General features: G+C 37.0%; 1 protein-coding gene across 3 annotated transcripts; it reads right to left on the reverse strand.

Moving 5' to 3' along the window:
* Positions 1 to 1,748: 1,748 nt before the first annotated feature.
* On the reverse strand, positions 1,749 to 12,654 carry LOC143888275 (uncharacterized). 3 transcript variants are annotated; one of them, XR_013254521.1, is made up of 10 exons: positions 12,436 to 12,654; positions 12,237 to 12,322; positions 10,736 to 10,880; positions 9,509 to 10,633; positions 9,243 to 9,350; positions 6,567 to 6,654; positions 6,335 to 6,414; positions 3,202 to 3,286; positions 2,052 to 2,189; positions 1,749 to 2,021 (listed from the first exon to the last, which is right to left on the reverse strand). XR_013254521.1 is itself a non-coding variant. In XM_077392643.1 (9 exons), the coding sequence occupies exons 1-9, from the start codon at positions 12,577 to 12,579 to the stop codon at positions 2,146 to 2,148; spliced, it is 1,884 nt and encodes a 627-aa protein (XP_077248758.1). In that variant the 5' UTR covers positions 12,580 to 12,654; the 3' UTR covers positions 1,749 to 2,145. The 3 variants fall into 3 exon arrangements, 2 of the variants coding, with proteins under 2 accessions (XP_077248758.1, XP_077248757.1); XM_077392643.1 differs by having other exon boundaries at positions 1,749 to 2,189; positions 6,356 to 6,414; XM_077392642.1 differs by having other exon boundaries at positions 1,749 to 2,189.
* Between the last annotated feature and the right edge of the window lie 4,295 nt (positions 12,655 to 16,949).

Here is a 16,949-nt window from a genome sequence, read left to right on the forward strand (position 1 = left end):
GCGGTGGCCCAAAATTGGACGGTTTGGATCATCCTATGGAGTGGGTTGTACATCCCTTTTGAAAAATACTGGATTATGTAACACAACATGTAAAATCTGGTCATAAATACACTAGAGGTAGAGGGGGTGGCACGGGGATGAAAAGGGGTGAGTATATTACTTCCCGATCAACTCCCATCTACTCTGTTCTTGAGTTTGTGACCATCAAATATTCAACATTCAAAGCCTAAAGGCAGACTACCTTAGTGGCTTATCTATCTAACCCAACTTGGGGATTTGCTAATGCCACGTAATATGCGTGCAACACGGGTTGGGCAGGTCAGGTCTAATTTTTTACAGGAAAACCTGAGATTCGTAAACCCGACCTTACCCAAGATAGATTCTCGGGTTGGATCAGGTCAGGTCGGGTTTTCATTTTTTTAGCATATGATAGTGACTAATTTTAATGATTGTAGGAAAAAAAACAAATCTTCACATTAAAAATCTCTAAATTTATGTCATCATTTGAATAAATTTAAGGACACTTTATTTTCACATAATAGACAATAGACATGATCACCTCAATGAAAACAATTGTAAAATAATTTGCTATGTTATTCAATAGATATTTAAGAAATTCACTGTACACCCATATAGCCAGCCCGGGTTTCGGGTTTTTTTTCCTTGAACCTGATCCAACCCAAGATTGAGTCGGGTTTTCCAATTTAAACCCCAACCCTACCCATGACCCATAATTTCTAAACCCGACTCATGTTATTTTCGGGTCGGGTCAATGCAGGCTGGGAAAACCCGACCCAAGTTGCAGCCTCACTAAGTAATTTCGCTGAAAGGCATTTGGCAGCTGACTTGATGTGTTTTAAAACAAGTGATATTGGCATCACCGAGTTTTAATAATTGCACAAACTCAACTTGTCTTTTCCACTTCAATTGCTTTGTGGGAGGTTTTTGGGAAATCTAATAACCTTTGACAACTGTTTAAAACATAAAAGACAAAATCAGATAGTGCAATGTTATCAGCACTACTGTATTTTGACAGGGCACTACTCACTTTTTAGAAGTACGGTATGGACAGCACTATAGGATGATCCAAACCGTCCATTAGATGAGCCACAGCCTAAATAGGTTGTGCCCCAAAAATCATTTCCATAGGTTAATCATAACCCTCCAATCCGAACGTTATAGTGTTGATCCTAACCCTCTGTAGATCGGAGGGTTAGGATCAACCTAGGTAAATAATTCTTGGGGCACATTCTATTTAGGCTGTGGCCCATCTAATGGACCGTTTGGATCATCCTATGTTGTGGGCCATACCGTACTTCTAATAAAGTGAGGAGTGCCCTCATCAAAATACAGTAGTGCGGATAACATTTCCCTAATTTCCCTAAAATCTAAATTATATTTAGATTTAGTTCCATATGCATTTAAATGCTTCATTGATCACGGAAAGGAATACATGGCTACAGTTTCTAAAGCCAATTAGATGATAGAAACAAGGAAATTTTATGAAAAAAAATACCATCGTACTTCTATAGAAATTATCATGTCTATACTTATATATGTATACCATCATATACAAATATACAGTGCGTGTAAATCCTTAGCACAAAAAGACTTGATTTTTCAAAGTGCAATTTCAATCAGTATCATGGTTATATTATTATCACGTGCCTAATAAGTCATAACATAAATAAACAAAGAGAAAATAGAAAAGAGAGGGGGTTGATTCGAGGGGCCTCCTAGAGGTTCAATTCGAGAGGAACCATGACTCTCCTAAAACAGAGTTTCCTTTATTGCGGTAAAATTCTCTACATTTCCTTGTAATACAACTATTTAATACACATCATCAATCCCTTTACCTACTTATTAGACACATCATCAACAACAAACACCCACTATCCTCGAACACAATGCCATAACTACATAAAAACTACATTCGATCCATTTACCTACTTACAAGACACATCATCAACAACTAACACCCACTACCCAATAACACATTGCCATAACTACATAAAAACTACATTCTAACCCACTCCACATACATCATAATAACATGCACATATCAATTCCCTTCGGTATTTGCTTCAAGAGATGACCTGGAAAGAGCCCAATAGCACTTTGCATGTCTCTTACAATGCATGGAATTCAAGCGAGCTTCTTTTTCTTTCTCGAATGCTCAGTGCTACAGACTGCAAACAAAACACAAAAGATTCATTCACTTCAGTGGGCAATAGCTACCCTGGGCACTCTTAAGGGTTATTTTCTTTTCTATGGTACTTACAAAGTAAAACCGATATATTGCAGCAAAATAACTAAAGCAGTACAGATGGGCCACATAGATCCTTCAATCTTTTGATGTTACCTAAAAACCACTGGAAGTGACCCTTATGCCACAGGTCAAGATAATGTGCATGTGAATCTTCCGCACAAGTGGGAATGATCCAGTTCATTCACACTGAATCTTCCGCACAAGTGAACTTAAAAATCTTGTTGTCACATATGAGAAGCACCACTTTCTAGGTTGTTAAACTAAATCATAATAACATGCGACAACCATCTAATAAAGATAACACAGCATACAATAATTGTTTACGCCAAGTCCCTAAAATAATTGCATAGATTCATTCCCCAAAAAACATGAATATCATAGATGAGTATGGGTGGAACATCAAAATGCCTCAGAAGAGCGTAAAAAGTTAAAAACGGATGTTTTGGGTGAGTATGAATCACCGCAATGCCGTCAATTTATTTTTACACATGGATGATGTTTTAGGGCGGTTTGGTCAATTCAAAATTTTGTCTCAGGCTTCAGTCAATTGCTCAGAAAAAATGGAGCTTCCAGAAATTTCCTGCTTCTCAAAAGATTAAATTGATTGTGGGAAATTAAATGGAATACAATTGGTTTAAGAAAAGACAAACTCTAGGCTTTGGCTTAATTAAACATGAACTAGACCACACTGCAGTTCAATTGCCTACAAGCCTCATAAGGCTGTACGTTTGCTACATTTAACAAGAAATTCTGCAACTTTAAAAGTAAGACATTTTGGAATGAGCAAGAGATGGGTCTTATAGTAGAAGACCATGAAACAAACGGCTGAAAAAAAAAAATGAATCAGAGTTTCACCACAACTAATCCAGAAAGAGAATTTTGATTAGTTTATTGAAAGAGTTTTTAGCAAATTGCATTCGATCGAAACAAACCTGAGTTTTTGCAAATTTCATTGGATCGAGACAAACCGATAGGAGAATCCAGGTTACCCATGGTGATTCCAGCAATCCCGCCATCCTACAAAGCATTAGTACATTCTTAAAATGAAAAATATACAAATGAATGGATGTTAATTAGGGATTTCCACATGATATAATAGAACATAGCAGTATAAATAAATTCAACCGATAGAGTATATATCAATATCAATACTGGCAAAACAAAAGCAAGGGACATAATCTGGGGGGTGAAGCGGGAGAAAACCCAAATGTATACTGCTCTTGGAAAAGATTTAAACAATAAAATGCTCAAACATGTTGAGAACAGGAAAATAACCAAGATATAGGAATAATGCATGCACTCACTTGTTTTGATAATGGCACTCCAAGATTTATTGAACACTTCTCTGATTGTAAGTCTAGAACAGTTAATTAGGGGAGTGTAGAATAAAGAGAGAAGTGCCATTACCAAAACAAATAGTGGGGATATCATCTATTGTCAGGAAATAGATCCATTGTTCATCAATGAGAAATAAATAAATTGGAACAGTGACATTTCTTCCAGATCTTGTAAGAAACCTAAAATACAAACTATAGGCTCCTAGCATAAAAGCAGATCTATCAGCCTAAGTCTATCCTCATGAAGTAACCAGCCAACATCCTACAATGTAGTCTCTCATTTTATTTTATTTTGATAATGTACAGTGTAGTCTCTCATTTCTAAACATGTTTAGTTTTTTTAAAATATGATTAACCCACCCCCTTTTTAATGATCTCTCATCCCCTCATAATTACCCTCTGGTAATAAAAGGTAAATCTCTCCTTCCCTCCCAGGAGCTCCATTACCAAAACAAGTAGCGGGGGAATTATATTCACCCATTGTTCAGTAATAAATAAAAAAATCAGAATACCAGACCAAGTACGAAACCTAAAATACAAACTATTGGCCCTCAGTACCAAAACAGCTCTTTCTGCCTGAGTCAATCCTCATGAGGTAACAAGCCTAAGTGCCTAACATCCTATAATTTAGTCTCTTCTAAAGATGTAGAACTGGGGGATGATAATTCCTCCCCCCCCCCCCCCCCGCCCCCTTTTTTCTTAACATCTCCCGCACCTTCCGGATTATTCACCAGTAACAAAAGGCCACGCCCATCTCTCAGTGTAGAATAGAGAAAAGCCATTACCAAAACTAGTGAGGATATCATTTATCGTCATGAATTGCATCCACATTGTTCAGGAATCAAAAAAAGAAATTAGAATAGTAACGTTTCTACTAGGCCCAGGAAGAAACCTAAAATACACAGTACTGGCTCCCAGCATCAAAAGTTCAAAACAGCTCTTTCTACTTTAGCCAATTCACCTGAGGTAACCAGCCAACATCCTACAATGTGTTCCATGTAAACTTCCTTTGCTTTTGTTTTGATGGGAAACGATATATTTGCCGCATTTTCTTACCATTTCCCAAACCCTCTTGATTATTCACCAGTAACACCCCCCCCCCCCCTCTCTCTTCTCGCACACCCACGCACGCGCACCCACCAAAAAAAAAAGTCTCTCTCTCTCTCTCTCTCTCTCTCTCTCTCTCTCTCTCTCTCTCTCTCTCTCTCTCTCTCTCTCTCTCTCTCTCTCTCTCTCTCTCTCTCTCTCTCTATATATATATGCAGAATAAAGAGAGAAGCATCATTATCAAAAGCAAAAGTAAAGGAAATATCATCTATTGGCAAAAACATTGTTTAGGAATCAAAAATAGAATTGGAATAGTAAGATCTCTACTAGGCCCGGTAAGAAACCTAAAATAATAACTATAGGCATCAAAATAGAGCTTTCTACCTAAGTCGATCCTCCGGACGTAACCAGTCAACATCCTTACAATGTGTTCTCTCAGCCTAAAATTTAGTCTCAACTTTCGCAAGATAACAACCAAAATTATTAAATTTCTCGTTAGATACTCAATGATTTGCACAAGGGGTTAATGTAATTGATGCATTGACAATTGTTGCATACCTATCTTTCATTATGTACAACGTATCCACCCACAAGCATAAGAGAGAGAATTACATAATCCCCAAAAACAGAAGAAACTAACTTTTTGACAAACGAAAAGAACAGAAGAAACTAACTTTTTGACAAACGAAAAGAAACTACCTTAATAAAAAGGGCAAAATGGAAAAAAAAAAAAAAAAACCCAATAAGTGTTATGGTATAGTTGCCAGAGTGGTAGTGAACGCGAAGAGCATGGAAAGAATTAGGGTTACACTAGAATAGGGAAGAAAGGTTAATGTAAGTTAGGGTAACAATTAGATAAAGAAGACTTTGTAGCTGATTAGAATTATAAATGAACGGGAAATGCATAGAAAGAATAAGGGTTACACTAGATTAGGAGTACGGATTAATGTAAGTTAGGGTAACAATTAGATAAAGAAGACTTCACAGCCAATTACAATTATAAGTTTTAGGGTTTTATAGTTCTACAAGCTTAAAGTTATATTCATTTTGTTAAGTCTTTGAAAAAATAAAATCACAAAGTTTTATTTGAAAAATAAAATGTGTTTTTAAGTCGTAAATACACTCTTTTATAGTATTTAAAAGAAGTGTTTCAAGTTTAAAATACACTCATTTGGCAATACCAAAAGAGAAAGAGAAAATACTCCTTTAGAAGAAAAAAAATCACTTAATAGGAAGTGTGATAGAAGTATGCTTCCATTAAATTTGGGAAGTGAGAAAATTTTAGTTTCCAAAGCAAGCTTCCAACCCAACCAGAGAGCTTCCAATAACTACCGGTCTATGGTTATAAAGAACAAAGTACATCTAAAGGTCCTCACCATCCAAAAAAGGTCCTTACCGTCCAAACTAACTGAAAACATATGGTGGTCGACGGGAAAATAAAAGCAAATAGCATTTTTAAAGAGAGCACAAAAATTGTTTGTGATTAATCTGAACTTCTAAACAAGTAAATTGCTCCTTGCAAACATAATGATGACTTGTGCATGCAACCATACAGAAACTTATAAAATGCATGTCTGAATAAATTGCAAGTGCACGAGCATGTGTATGAAAATGCTACACAGAATATATGCAAAAAATAAAAAAAATAAACCGAAAAAGAAAAAGGGGAACTCATAACTACAGGAGAACAATAGCCACAAACCGCAGTGTAAACTATTTTTTGGTTGCACCAGTTAGCAAGTGGAGGGACAAGTAGTCTTCCTGCAAAAGACCCAAGAGGGTTAGTAGATGGCCATAGACATACAATGAATAGATCACAACCAATAGTACTGATCAAGCATTGTAATCAATGGGTCCAGATTAGCAAGAGGTAAAACCTAAGGAGAAGTAACTCCTTGATGACACAATCATACCTGATCTTGATCTTTTGAAATTGATTGACTCTGGTGAGGCAAATGATAACTTCTTTGCACTCTCCAAAGTAAGCGAAGTTCCAGTTACCTAAACCAAAAGCAGAAACTATAAAAACCAAAGCGTCTAACAAAAAATATTAAAAAATACAAAACAGCGAACAATTTGAAATGGTTGCAGAAGATTGAAAAAAAAAAATGAGTGAAGAGACATGGAATTTTGTCTTCAGCATCACAATAGACACCCAGTATATTAAAAAAACGGTCACATGTTAACAGCCATCTCATGCATAAATTAATGAAATAGGAACTGGTGTTTCCAATGATTGCAAATAATTGAATTCGATACCATGGGACCAAACGTCGACACAATGAGGAATGTGAATAAGAGAACAAGCAGAAAATATATATATCTAGGATGGCACTGTCATGGATCAACTTTCAAGCTTGTGACCAAAACAGACTCTCAGAGTGTGATAATCATTCCTGATCCCTGGATGTGTTCAAATGGTGTGATACAGTGCATCTTAGATAATAAGTATTAGCTAGGAATAGCGACCAGTATGAAAATGAAAGAGTGAATGCACTTTCCAGTTTCACTCTAAACTCAAGATGAGACGAACATACAGAAGCATCATCATGAATACTGCATACTTCAAGGGTAAGCAAACCACCACGACAAAATCAGATCCATCTCTCTGCTTGAAAATGTGTAAAGAAGGAATCAATCCTTTCTTCCTCTACGTAATTTGTTGGGATTAGAATGTTCTTTTAATGGTTTATTTGATGTTTTAGTTAAATTTGTTTTATGGGTTACGATGAAAGCTATGATAGGGCCCATTTTCATTAATGGCATTATTGTAATTCTTATTTCAAAACTCCTATGTATAAATGTATGGATTTCATGAAGAGGGTCTACCAAAGCCTACAACATATTTCTGTTCTTTTGTTTGATGGAAAACTTCTTCTTCAGTCATTATTTTCACCCTCTTTCCTCTATACTACATCTTGGGTGATCTTTTTTTTTTTAAATGGCAAAGCAATTCATTGATAAAAAGACAAAGATGGTCAAATAATTATAGGAGAAGAAAAAGGAGGATGCATAGCCAAAAGTATATAGCAATGTTTAAAAACGTGGATGTGGTGCGGAACGTGGCCGAAGAAAATCCTAGTCGACTCGGCACAACGCAGCTGAGTACTGGGTTGACGCAGTCATAATTCGGGAGTCAAAGGAGTTTTTATTTACTCTGCAGGAAAAAACGCGGACGAGGATGTGGCACAATGCGGAACACGGCCAAGGTAAAAGGTAGTGGACTCGGGAGGAGTTTTCAAACTATGGTATATAGCAACCCCATCACCCAGATAAAGCCGATTTGCTAGCTAAATAAGGTGTAAATATGAGAGAAGTCTCCCTTACTTAGCGTTCTTTCTTTTTAAAAAAATCATAAACACTCGAAACAAAATAAAAAATCCACAGATTATCTCCCAAGTCATGAATTAATATGATCTCGAGAGTCTTAATCTCTGTTAACTTACCAACTTCTCCAAAAGCTTAAGCTGTTGGAGAAAGGCGCTATTTATCTTTTATACTTTAACACTCCCCCACACGTGTGGCCCACTTGGCAAACACGTGTCACATGTGGTCCCACTTTGGGCCGACCATCGCATGTGGATTTTTGCTATCCGGGAGGTTTGAACTCGAAACCTTTGGCTCTGATACCATGTTAACTTACCAACTTCTCTAAAAGCTTAAGATGTTGGAGAAATGCGTTATTTATCTTTTATACTTTAACAATCTCATCCTTCAAGGACAAAGAAATTATTGTTCATAGTTCTTTGAGACAGTATTGGTAAGATGAGAAGATAATTAATACATTGACTCCATTGCTAAAATTGGCGTCACATTGAAGTAGAGTCTAGAGTAGAGAGTTGGACTCCCGTGATACCTCAACTCCAATATTACAGTTTTTTGTTGATTCCTTGGCTAGTAGCTTCTTTTACGGCTTTCTGCCCCTTGTTTAGCTGATCTTCGACTTTTTATATTACTTTCTCTAAAACATCAGATGGCTGGTAAATGTGATTTTCCCCGTTTTTAGTTCTTCAATTCAACATTTAAAGCGCTAAAACTTAAGGTACATGTATATGCCATATTATGAACAACTAAGAACACAGAATCAATCATAAGAAGAAACATATATGAACATCCTGCTTGTTAGTTGTTTTAGTTACAAATTACATATGGGAAGCCATGCACACTGACTAAGCAGAACAGACTCGCAGTACAAACTAACCAATTTTCAAGATTTATATAGTCATAATGAGCAACTAAGCTTGCTTGTTTGAGACAATATTCTTAAGATGAGAAGATAATTAACACATTGACTCCATTGCTAAAATTGGCGTCACATTGAAGTAGAGTCTGGAGTAGAGAGTTGGACTCCCGTGATACCTCGACTCCAATATTACAGTATCTATCTTTCAAAAAAAAATAATGAGCATATAAGCAAGCAAAGCATATCTGTCTCAAACAGTAAATACTACAAACAGAGGAGTGAGGAAATTGGCACTGAATCATTATAATGTCATTCCATTTTGAATATAACTTGTGCATATCCTTATCATGTCATTCTATTTGGAATATAACAAGTGCAAAAAATCTAAGTATCGGTGATAACTTACATATGAAGAATTTATAGCTGTCCTCTTTTTATTCCCAACCGTGCCAATTTTTTTATTGCTGCTCCGTTGCCCCTCAGATTCAGTATTCACCTGACTCACCTGACTTGTCTGTTCCACATCATCACATCAAACATTAAGAACCAGATTGGGGTAATACGCTATTGCTCATCAACACCTAATTTAGCATTTCCTCTCTATTCACTTCAGAGAGAACATTAGCTTGCATTTAAAGTATTTAAGGTCACTTTCTCTTTGAAACGACTTACCGTATCAGTTTCATAGTTCCCAGTTGCAGAATCTGAAGAGTACTTTATGCTTCTTCTCTTCGAGCTACTGTCGACCTTTTTTCCCTTTTTCTCGCCATGTATAAGTGTGTTTCCTCTCTTCAAGCTACTGACGACCTTTTTTCCTTTTAATTCATTTCTCATTACTTTTCCCTCAGCGCCTGTTAGTCCAACTATACTTTCTTTCATAGGGCTCCTGCCACTTAACTTCTCTTCAACGGGATTCACCACATCGCCAATAGAGTTATAGTTGACTGAGCTAACTATATTGTTTGGATTCTCAGGGTTGCAAAAGCTTGTCTGCCTCTCTCCTTCATTGCTTTCCAAATTATTCGATAAAATATCTGATGTTGTGACTTCAATTTTATTCGAAATTTTCTCTCGCTTGTGCATCCCGGCCTCAGACATGCTAACAAATCCCGTATTTGTTTGCAATATACAATCATTTGAAGCATCATTACATTTGTTTTCTGTTTCCACTGTAGAACCATTCTCCCTGATGATTTCATTTGTAGATTCATCACCGCCTTTGAGACTAGATTTATCTTGTTTGTCTGACAATCTACTGTTACTTTCTTCAACTCCAGAATTTGTAGCATTCATGGCCGATGGGCAACATACATTTCCTTCAGCACGACTAACCACAAAATCACCAGAGTTACAATCCACAGAAGCAACATTATCCATATTGTTCTCGAGATTCTGGTAGCTCTTCGTCGTTTCATGTTTACATGGATTTTCCTCTGGCACAAAACCCTCCATCAAAGATGGACAGGGCTTATTTTTCATATCTAAAGGAGTTTGCACAGTAGGGTTCTTCAAAGCAGTGCCCTTGCAATTTCCTAGTACATCAGTAACACGAGTTTGTAACATGTGATGGTCGGCACTAGCATTGGTCGCAAGCACAAAATCATGCAGTCCACTGATTGGAACTTCATCTAAGCGACTTAGCAAAGCAGAAGTCGCACTATAAGCAAAAGGGGTGGGTAAATCACCATAACTACATACTCTTGCTGGAGCACTTTGATCTCTAGATTCTTTCCCAGCATATTTATCAGCATAGTCTTCCCAGTTATAAGGAAAACCGGTGAAGAAAATACTAGAAGCCTGCCAAATGAACAGTAGGATGCCGGGTATCAGATGCCCATCAACACGACTAACAGGAGAAACAGAGTAAGTAAAAAGTTTTAAAAACAAAATATTACACACCTCATTGGGGAAACCTTGATGGGTACGTTGACCATTTATGGGACCCTGGATTTTAACCTTAAACCCATCACCGGTCTTGAGAGTGAAGGAATCATATCTCTTTACAACAGGTGAAGAATGAAATACTCTCCCTACATGTTGCTGGCTGTTTACAACTAACAGAAATCATTGATGATAAAAAATAAAGAAAAATAAGCAACATACACATGGATCCCTCATTTAATTGGGTGTACAATGCAGAAAGCTCCAAATGGTCAAAATTCACACCTGTGGAAGGCCGACTATGTTCTGAACAAACTACGTTCATTTGAATTTGAAAAGGGGAATTTAAATTTCAAAACCAGTTAGGACCATTGGAATTGCTGTTATATAAAAGAAATAAGGTTCACATCTCCGCAACCCACCGCTAGTTATCTTTATTGGGTTTTGCTTAAGGTGCATTAGAAGCATAACATGTTTCCAATGACAAAGTCTTAAAATATTCGTGAATATCCCAAAACGTGTGTAAAATTATGTTTCCAATGCACCTTAACGAGTGTCCTAAGGGCACTAGTTAGCAAAACCCTTCTTTATTTCACTGTTTTTTTTTTCCAGCTTGTCTATTTAGCAGTTGAATTCAATTTTTCTAAAACACGCTGAAATCTGTCTCGTAAATTCTCACAAAAAAATAGAAAAAGGGATGAATGAACAGATCAAAAATGGAATATAATGACAGAATGGCCCTAAGGCCCTGTTTGGATTGCAAGAAATATATTTCTAGCAGAAAAAAAAATTTATTGAGAATTTTTTTCTAATCATAATTTAAAGTGAAATGATATGATTATGGTTAATTTAGAGAAATATTATCATAAAGATATGATTATGGTTAATTTAGAGGAATATTATCATAAATTGAAGGTCCCTCCAAGTATAAATTGAATAAGGTTAGTTCAAGTTATATTTTTTCACTTGTAAAAAGAGTATGAAATAATAGAAATATTTTTCCTTGCCAAACTTTTCCCAAAAAAATCCTCCAATCCAAACAAGCCCTAAGTTCTCGCAAACACAACACCGAACAAAAAGAACGAATGATAATGCTTAATTGCTTATCAAAATGCTTGATGAATGTGTTACGTGCCTAATTGGCCGTAAAGGAAATAAACGAAAATAAAATAGAAATGAGGGGGAAAGAGGCTGATTCGAGGCAACCGAACCTCCTAAAGGCTCGATTCGAGAGGAGCCATGACTCTCCTAAACAAAGTCACCTTTGCTTTAAAATCCTCTTCCTCCATTTCATTCAAATACAATAACTTAAATACATGAACATAGAGAGTGCCACATCAACAACCCACTTACCCACAAACTCTACCCACTAACATGACACACAATAGAACTAACACCCATAATCCTACATAATTAACTACATGATAACTACTTTGCAACTACAACACACACACACACACACACCATAAACATGTACATATCAGAATGAAAACCTAGACATTGGAAAAAAGAAACTTACGTATTGGATGTAAACCCTGCAACAGCTAATCTCTTCCCATCGCAATCATTTTCGGATTTAATCAGCCACCAATCAAACAAACAGACCTAACAAAAGAATAAAAACAAGAACCCTAAATCAAACGAGAAATAAAATGAAGGAGATTAGGGTTTTTTCACCTTTTTCTGGTGATGCATATGGGGAAGAGAGATATACGTACTTCTTTCTCCGAAGAAGGGGAGGTGAAGGGTTTTGAAAGTAGATTTGAATCAGTGAGAGGTTTTCTTGTAGGGAGAGGAGTTGAAGGGGGGTGATCTTCTGGTTTGCTAGGGTTAGGGTTAGGGTTAGGGTTAGGATTTTCCATTTGCGCAATTTCAGTGTGGGAGAAAAGATGTGCTTGGCGCGAGGTTTTTAAAACTGTTGCTGGAGCCGAAATGAATGTCACGACACGACAACCGATACAGAGTACGTGTGGTATTTCTAAAGTCGGTCATTTGGTGGGGCCCACTTTAATATTATAAAAAGAGTAGTGATAAATTCGCATCCCCTCTAGGATAATTCGCTCCACTTATAACCTGAATTGTGGCGGACTATCATGCTTTTTGACGGCCAATCATGCTGCAAGTGGTGCGAATTATCCAACAGGGAGTGCGAATTTATCATCGCCCTATAAAAACTCCTTATATAAAATCTTCGCACAGTGGGCCCTTCGAATAGGTCCAATATTTTTCAAAATTGTATTGCACATCTTGCACCATTGGATGATCCAAACCGCACATTTGATTTTATGGGCCACAGTGTAATAAGTTGTGCACAAACAAATCATTTCCATGGGATGATCCTAGCCCTCCGACAGACAGAGGAAATACATTCTATGGAAACCTCTATGGATCTGAGGATTGGGATCATAGTGTCGAAATGATTGTTGGGGCACAAACTATTTACTTTGTATCCCATCAAATGGACGGTCTGGATCATCCTCAGGTGCAAGTCGCATAGTACTTTTTTAAAAATAGGCTTACACCATATAAAAAATCCTCCTCTAAGCCCAATTGAGCTCTTATTGGGATCGTTCGAAATCTCTATACTCATTCATCCCATATCCAATGCATTTTGCATCTGTATCTCTGTTTTTTCATAGCTCTCCTTGCATGAGAGAAGAGAATACCATTGGTCATCATGCCTAGCTCTGCCTATTATTTTAGCAAGGTGGATTTTGCCACAATGGAGTGGTGGCAGCAGACTGTTATGTGCATATTAGTGGTGTTAGTTAGAATGTGGTTATGAATTTTAGGTTGTGGATGTTAGTTATGCTTATGTGTTATGTAAGTGGGTCAGTGGGGCAGTGATATAAAACTACATTTATGCTTGTATTTCAATGAAAGGAAAAGGTGGAGAAAATTTACAACAAAGGTGAGTTTGTTTAGGAGAGTCATGGCTCCTCTCGAATTGAGCCGTTTGGAGGTCTAGTTGCCTCGACTCAATCTCTCTCTTCCTCTTCTCTCTTTTGTTTTTTGTTTATCTGTGTTACGGCCAATCAGGCACGTAAAAAGTGGTATCAGAGCCGTCGATCTTACGCCATGGCTGCGTCATCGGAGTTCTGGGAAGTGGGAATCCATACATGAAGATCTACAGGAGATTAAAGTGCTTGTTTTAAAAATATTGGAAGAACATCGACGATTTGTAGAAGGCTTGGAAACAATCAGCAAGGCAATCAAAGAAATCCTCAAAGATCAAAAATTAAATCGTGACAATGTTCATCTTTTAGCAAAGAAAAATACGAGGATTAATGGTGACGATGGTGATTCAGTTGAACACGTCATAAGGACTATCTTGATTTTGCAAGCCCCTTCGATCGTTTCATCATTTCGATGCGGGTTTCAATTTTGATCACAACGAATTTTGAATGTAGAGTACAAGTGATCACTGCCATTAAGACATGGGACCTCGGTGGATTAAAGTGTTTATTTCAATAATTTGACCTTGAGGGGAAGGAATGTTATGTGCATATTAGTGGTGTTAGTTAGAATGTGGTTATAAGTTTTAGGTTGTAGATATTAGTTATGCCTATGTGTTATGTAAGTTGATTGGTGGGGCAACGATGTAAAACTACATTTATGCTTGTATTTAAGTTTGTATGTTAATGAAAGGAGAAGGTGGAGAAAATCTACTGCAAAGGTGACTTTGTTTAGGAGAGTCATGGCTCCTCTCGAATCGAGCTGTTAGGAGGTCTGGTTGCCTCAAATCAACTTCTTTCTTCCTCCTATCTCTTTTTGTTTTTGTTTATTTACGTTATGGCCAATTAGGCACGTAACACAGACAATGGTTCCAATGACATTAAACCTTATTATGAGAATGGTAAGAGGTTTTCTCTCTTTTTTCTCGTCCTTTCTTTCGAGTCGCTCTCTACGTACAAATCTTCGTCTATAACCACACTTCTTTAATCTTGAGATTTGTGCATTAGTGAACTTGATTCAATCCTTTCCAAAATATGTCATTGATTGTTTCTATCTTTTCCTCGTGGGGCAGTGATGTAAAACTACATTTATGCTTGTATTTAAGTTTGTAAGTTAATGAAAGGAGAAGGTGGAGAAAATCTACTGCAAAGGTGACTTTGTTTAAGAGGGTCATGGCTCCTCTCGAATCGAGCTGTTAGGAGGTCTGGTTGCCTCAAATCAACTTCTTTCTTCCTCTTATCTCTTTTTGTTTTTTGTTTATTTACGTTACGGCCAATTAGGCACGTAACACAGACAGTGGTTCCAATGACATTAAACCTTATTATGAGAATGGTAAGAGGTTTTCTCTCTTTTTTCTCGTCCTTTCTTTCGAGTCGCTCTCTACGTACAAATCTTCGTCTATAACCACACTTCTTTAATCTTGAGATTTGTGCATTAGTGAACTTGATTCAATCCTTTCCAAAATATGTCATTGATTGTTTCTATCTTTTCCTCGTGGGGCAGTGATGTAAAACTACATTTATGCTTGTATTTAAGTTTGTAAGTTAATGAAAGGAGAAGGTGGAGAAAATCTACTGCAAAGGTGACTTTGTTTAAGAGGGTCATGGCTCCTCTCGAATCGAGCTGTTAGGAGGTCTGGTTGCCTCAAATCAACTTCTTTCTTCCTCTTATCTCTTTTTGTTTTTTGTTTATTTACGTTACGGCCAATTAGGCACGTAACACAGACAGTGGTTCCAATGACATTAAACCTTATTATGAGAATGGTAAGAGGTTTTCTCTCTTTTTTCTCGTCCTTTCTTTCGAGTCGCTCTCTACGTACAAATCTTCGTCTATAACCACACTTCTTTAATCTTGAGATTTGTGCATTAGTGAACTTGATTCAATCCTTTCCAAAATATGTCATTGATTGTTTCTATCTTTTCCTCGTGGGGCAGTGATGTAAAACTACATTTATGCTTGTATTTAAGTTTGTATGTTAATGAAAGGAGAAGGTGGAGAAAATCTACTGCAAAGGTGACTTTGTTTAGGAGGGTCATGGCTCCTCTCGAATCGAGCTGTTAGGAGGTCTGGTTGCCTCAAATCAACTTCTTTCTTCCTCTTATCTCTTTTTGTTTTTTGTTTATTTACGTTACGGCCAATTAGGCACGTAACACAGACAGTGGTTCCAATGACATTAAACCTTATTATGAGAATGGTAAGAGGTTTTCTCTCTTTTTTCTCGTCCTTTCTTTCGAGTCGCCTCTGCGTACAAATCTTCGTCTATAACCACACTTCTTTAATCTTGAGATTTGTGCATTAGTGAACTTGATTCAATCCTTTCCAAAATATGTCATTGATTGTTTCTATCTTTTCCTCGTGGGGCAGTGATGTAAAACTACATTTATGCTTGTATTTAAGTTTGTTTGTTAATGAAAGGAGAAGGTGGAGAAAATCTACTGCAAAGGTGACTTTGTTTAGGAGGGTCATGGCTCCTCTCGAATCGAGCTGTTAGGAGGTCTGGTTGCCTCAAATCAACTTCTTTCTTCCTCTTATCTCTTTTTGTTTTTTGTTTATTTACGTTACGGCCAATTAGGCACGTAACACAGACAGTGGTTCCAATGACATTAAACCTTATTATGAGAATGGTAAGAGGTTTTCTCTCTTTTTTCTCGTCCTTTCTTTCGAGTCGCTCTCTACGTACAAATCTTCGTCTATAACCACACTTCTTTAATCTTGAGATTTGTGCATTAGTGAACTTGATTCAATCCTTTCCAAAATATGTCATTGATTGTTTCTATCTTTTCCTCGTGGGACAGTGATGTAAAACTACATTTATGCTTGTATTTAAGTTTGTATGTTAATGAAAGGAGAAGGTGGAGAAAATCTACTGCAAAGGTGACTTTGTTTAGGAGGGTCATGGCTCCTCTCGAATCGAGCTGTTAGGAGGTCTGGTTGCCTCAAATCAACTTCTTTCTTCCTCTTATCTCTTTTTGTTTTTTGTTTATTTACGTTACGGCCAATTAGGCATGTAACACAGACAGTGGTTCCAATGACATTAAACCTTATTATGAGAATGGTAAGAGGTTTTCTCTCTTTTTTCTCGTCCTTTCTTTCGAGTCGCTCTCTACGTACAAATCTTCTTCTATAACCACACTTCTTTAATCTTCAGATTTGTGCATTAGTGAACTTGATTCAATCCTTTCCAAACTATGTCATTGATTGTTTCTATCTTTTCCTCGTTTGATAAAAAAAAAAGAGCAAAAGAGAATCCCATAAGATATCTAGGAAGATTGCAAAG

This window comes from Tasmannia lanceolata, unplaced genomic scaffold (assembly GCF_043159265.1).
Source record: "Tasmannia lanceolata isolate RefF3 unplaced genomic scaffold, GAP_Taslan_0.1 ptg000012l, whole genome shotgun sequence".
Lineage (NCBI taxonomy): Eukaryota > Viridiplantae > Streptophyta > Magnoliopsida > Canellales > Winteraceae > Tasmannia > Tasmannia lanceolata.

What these genes read in the sequence shown, in the direction of transcription:
- LOC143888275 (XM_077392642.1), bottom strand. Translation starts at nt 12,579, where the DNA reads ATGGAAAATCCTAACCCTAACCCTAACCCTAACCCTAGCAAACCAGAA. An exon ending in GCAGGGTTTACATCCAATAC is followed by an intron (nt 10,881 to 12,236) that starts GTAAGTTTCTTT and finishes AGTTGTAAACAG; the next exon opens with CCAGCAACATGTAGGGAGAG. An exon ending in GGAACTATGAAACTGATACG is followed by an intron (nt 9,351 to 9,508) that starts GTAAGTCGTTTC and finishes GATGTGGAACAG; the next exon opens with ACAAGTCAGGTGAGTCAGGT.